Source organism: Engraulis encrasicolus, chromosome 1 (assembly GCF_034702125.1).
Source record: "Engraulis encrasicolus isolate BLACKSEA-1 chromosome 1, IST_EnEncr_1.0, whole genome shotgun sequence".
Classification (NCBI taxonomy): Eukaryota; Metazoa; Chordata; class Actinopteri; order Clupeiformes; family Engraulidae; genus Engraulis; species Engraulis encrasicolus.
Window position 1 is genome coordinate 30,528,896 of NC_085857.1, and position 5,000 is coordinate 30,533,895.

The 5,000-nt window shown below is 47.8% G+C and overlaps 1 protein-coding gene across 1 annotated transcript in view; it reads right to left on the reverse strand.

Moving 5' to 3' along the window:
- The window catches only part of cfap58 (cilia and flagella associated protein 58), a 147,988-nt gene that overhangs the window by 18,345 nt on the left and 124,643 nt on the right, over nucleotides 1–5,000 (reverse strand). The window contains exon 16 of the mRNA XM_063200032.1: nucleotides 1,932–2,051. Coding sequence (XP_063056102.1) covers nucleotides 1,932–2,051 — 120 coding nt within the window. The remainder of the gene's footprint in view (nucleotides 1–1,931; nucleotides 2,052–5,000) is intronic.

Genomic DNA, 5,000 nt, shown 5'->3' on the forward strand with positions numbered 1-5,000 from the left:
ACGAACAGAAAATGCAAGCATGTAAGCAGTTGATTCTGCCGATGTGTAAACATTCGATGGAGGAAGCTACGGTAATAACTAGCAGGCATTGTGCCACGAGTGTTCAACGGAATCTATGGGCCTAAGTGAAAGCATCTGTTGTTCCTTCCCATGAATCTCTTCCACTAACCAAAGTTAGTTATCCATTCCATACACACACAACCACAACTACAACACACAACTATCCCACTCCCTCTCCTCTCATCTCACTGCCCCAGGGAATAATGCACTGGAGCTGAGAGAGAGAGAGAGAGAGAGAGAGCGAGAGAGAGAGAGAGAGAGAGAGAGAGAGAGAGGGGGGGGGGGGGGGTGGGGGGGGGGGGGGGGGGGGGGTGGGGGGGGGGGGGGGGGGGGGGGGGTGGGGGGGGGGGGCGGGGGGGGGGGCGGGGCGCGGGGGGGGGGGCGGGGGGGCGGGGGGGGCGTGGGGGGAGGCGGGGGGGGGGGGGGGGGGGGGGGGGGGGGAGGGGGGGGGGGAGAGAGGGTGGGGGGGGGGGGGGGGGGGGGGGGGGGGGGGGGGGGGGGGGGGGGGGGGGGGGGGGGGGTAAGGTAAGGTAAGGTAAGGTAACTTTATTTGTACCCGAAGGTAGATTAGGTTGCAGGCAAAAGTAGCAAAAGCTTACACAGACAACAAAATACTGACACACAAAAAACTTGCACCAACAGCCCAATACTAATGACAGTGACAAAGGACAATAGCAAAACAAAACAAGGACAACAAAAACAAAAACATGACAAGCAGACAAGTGCTCCAAACAAGGATATGAAGAGAGAGAGAGAGAGAGAGAGAGAGAGAGAGAGAGAGAGAGAGAGAGAGAGAGAGAGAGAGAGAGAGAGAGCGCAATGCAATGCAAGCATTCATTTGTGTGTTTGTGTTAACACTTATTTCATTATATCATTACCAATGTATCTTGAACCAATGCTTTGGCAATACAAAATGTTTTTTGTCATGCTAATAAAGCTTCTATGAATTGAATTGAATTGAATGAATTGAGAGAGAGAGAGAGAGAGAGAGAGAGAGAGAGAGAGAGAGAGAGAGAGAGAGAGAGAGAGAGAGAGAGAGAGAGAGAGAGAGAGAGGCAGACAGACAGACAGGCAGACAGACAGACAGACAGTCAGACAGAGAGACAGACAGACAGAGATCCATGTCTAATATGGTATAGTATTGAGTATATGGACATATGGTGGTGTAATGTGGTCACCTTGAGTTGTTTGGTAGATGTGACAACATTGAGGTATTATATATGATATGGAGGTGCAATTATGGTGTGATTTGAACATCTTCAGTTGTTTGGTCTTCTCGCAGAGTGTGTGCTGGTGGATGTAACAGTAATGATGTATAATATAGTACAGTATTGAGTATGGAGATGTGGTGGTGTGATGTGGTTTGGTCTTCTCGCAGAGTGTGTGCTGGTAGATGTAACAGTACGGAGTCATGATATATAGTATTGCGTATATGGAGATAAGGTGGTGTGGTGTGGTCACCTTGATGAGGTATAATGAGGTATAATAATATAGTACAGTATTGAGTATCTGGAGATGTGGTGGTGTGGTGTGGTCACCTTGAGCTGTTTGGTCTTCTCACGGAGCGTGTGCTGGTAGATGTAACAGTATTGAGGTATAATATAGTACAGTATTGAGTATATGGAGATGTGGTGGTGTGATGTGGTCACCTTGAGTTGTTTGGTCTTCTCGCGGAGCGTGTGCTGGTAGATGTAACAGTATTGAGGTATAATATAGTACAGTATTGCGTATATGGAGATGTGGTGGTGTGGTGTGGTCACCTTCAGTTGTTTGGTCTTCTCGCGGAGCGTGTGCTGGTAGATGTAACAGTATTGAGGTGTAATATAGTACAGTATTGAGTATATGGAGATGTGGTGGTGTGGTGTGGTCACCTTGAGTTGTTTGGTCTTCTCGCGGAGCGTGTGCTGGTAGATCTGCAGCTGCTCTGCTGCCTCTGGTCCCGGCTGCCGGGCCAAGATGTGCTTCAGCTCCACGTACAACTTCTCCTTCTCCTGCACGCATTACATTTAATTACATACGTAATTACATCATTGCATACATTACATTTAATTACATTACATTTAGCACAGACACATGCACGGACACTCACACAAACACACATGCACACACACATGCACGCACACATGCACGCACACATGCACGCACACATGCACGCACACATGCACGCACACGCACAGGCACACGCACACGCACACGCACACGCACACACACACAAACACTTTAGAAAGTCTGTGTTGGAGGCTCTCTATGAGCATGCACACCGGTGCTCAAACCTGTTTAATACTGAGTCACCATTTGAAATGAATGTGGACCTTCTGAGCTGCAGTGACTATTTTCTGTTCGTCTCTACATGAAAAGGATTCTTAGTGAGGTACGCCCTCTGTGTTTGCCCTGGTGGCAAAGTTGAGATGTTTGTACTTCCGTTCATTCCTCTATCAATGGCCTAGATCCATTCATCCATCCCCCTATTCATTCACATTGTAAACCTTTTGGCCTTGTGGAAGAGAGCGGAAGATGTCTTCAGAAAACAGAAACACATACAGTGGCTATGTCTCAAATCACGCACTTGTGTCAGTGCACTGACAGTCAGTGCACAGTACACACAGTGCACTGAGGTCTTTAGTGCATAGTGTCGTGGATTTTTTTTCGCACTATGCACTGTGCCCTCGCTGGAAGTAACAGCTGAGCATGGCATAAGCTGGCCAAAATATGAGTTGGCTACTGTTTACAATGCACAGCGTCTTGTGCTTGTATTTCCATGTCCTTCACCCAAAGGACAACAATCACACATACAATACTTTGGTTTGCATGAAAAGGTTGGTGTCCCATCAACATTACTTACAGAATTAGGAGACTGTGGACCAAACTCTTCTACTGAACTGACTGCCACATTTCCTCCGTGTCATAGTCAACATGGCCGCCGTTTAGTGCGTGCAGTGTACATGGCTGCATATCAAATGGCGCACTTGTGCACTTCGGGCACTATGTTTCAGTGCGTAACTAATACGGCATACGCACTGAAGCATGAACACTAAAGTGCACAAGTGCACCATTTGAAATTCAGCCCATCATTCAAGCACTGCATTTTCCCGCCATTGTTAGGGCATTATCCTGGCACTTTCAGTGCACTGGCTCAACTGAAATTTTCAGCGGGAGCGCCCTAGGCACTGAAAAACAGTGCACGAAGTGCACAAGTGCGTTATTTGAGACACGGCCAGTGTATATGACTGCCAATCTTGAGCAGAGCCTAATCAGTGTTCCTGTTCTATTTTGGGGATGGCTAAGCCTAAAACTCCCTCATGATATAAATAATAAAACCCTTCATTTGCAACAGAAAAGAGACGCTAGGGAAATAACAGACATGTAGTGTGTGTGCAATTGTGCGTGTGAAGATAGGGAACAGTTAGAGTTTAGCAGTGTATTTGGCCCTTGCTGTTTAATGCACACACGCATGTGCGCGCGCACGCACACACACACGGGCACACACACACACACACACACACACAAACACACGCACGCAGGCACGCAGGCACGCAGGCACGCAGGCACGCACGCACGCACGCACACACACACACACACACACACACACACACACACGGTTGGTGGTCCGGTAGGCGTGAGGTGTGTTTGGTGTTTGGCTGCTGTGGGACTCCACTTAATTGCTGTGGGATTATTGACCAAAGCTCCTCTCATTAAGGCGCTAATGCACCCTGGAGTGACTCCTGATCTATCACCAGGCTGGGCCTTTGCCATAACACAGCGTTGACATCCAAACTGCAGTCACGCTCTTGTTTCAAATTCAGTCAACATGTTAGAGCTCGTGGAATTACCACTCAACCTGTCATGAAATTTGTGCATTTTAGTCTATGAGGAACATATTTGAAGGTATTTAGATTCACCGTAGGGAGCAAAAAAATGTTGCTTTAATACATATTAGTAAGACAGCACACAGATATAGGATAAAACGGCAACTTGCAAAGAGGTGTTGGTGATATTTTCGAAAGCAGGACTGATTTTCTATGAAACCTGAACACTCTGCATTGCATGTTTCTTTCTCTGTCTCTGTCTCTGTCTCTGTTTCTCGCTCTCTCTCATCCTGATGTTTCTCACACCTTCAAGCAAATATGGAGTGTCATGGACATACACACCCAGCGCCCATACGCCCAGCGATGAGGATGAGTCATAATGCTCTTGCAACACACGCAATGCCTGTCCTTTTAAATTACTCATACACATACTGTACACTACACTCTTGCCTAGGATCTCCACGCCCACGCCCATGCCCATGCACACACACATACTCTCTCTCACACACACACACACACACACACACACAGACACAGACACAGACACACACACACACACACACACACACACACACACACACACACACACACACACACACACACACACACACACACACACCTCATGTAATAAGATGCAGTCTCTCTCTCTCTCTCTCTCTCTCTCACTCGCGCGTGCGCGCATGCATACACGCACGCACGCATGCACACACACAGATGTCTCACGTCATCATAAGATGCAGGACTCTCCAGAGTGCACGTCTGCAGTATGTGGTGTGTAAGAGGTTGAATTATGGGTAAGTAGGGCCTGGGGGGTAATGGCGCTGCTCCACAGGGGTCAGGGGGAGTTGAACTGCTGCCCAGGGACCTCCAGAGCTACCGAACTACTGAACACCTCCATGTAGGGATGGGGTATCGGTATCGGGGTATCAGTATCGGTTCAGACATCAACATAATTCAGGGATCGGATCGGAATTTTTCCAAAGTATAGGAACTTTCCTGATACTGACATTGAGCCAGGTGTAATGTTAATTTGAAATCTTAACATTTGCATATTAGTTTCCAGGATGGGATTGTTCCTTTTTTTCTTGTTACTTTTTACTTATTAATTGGCTTCCTGTTCTTCTGACTTCCTTT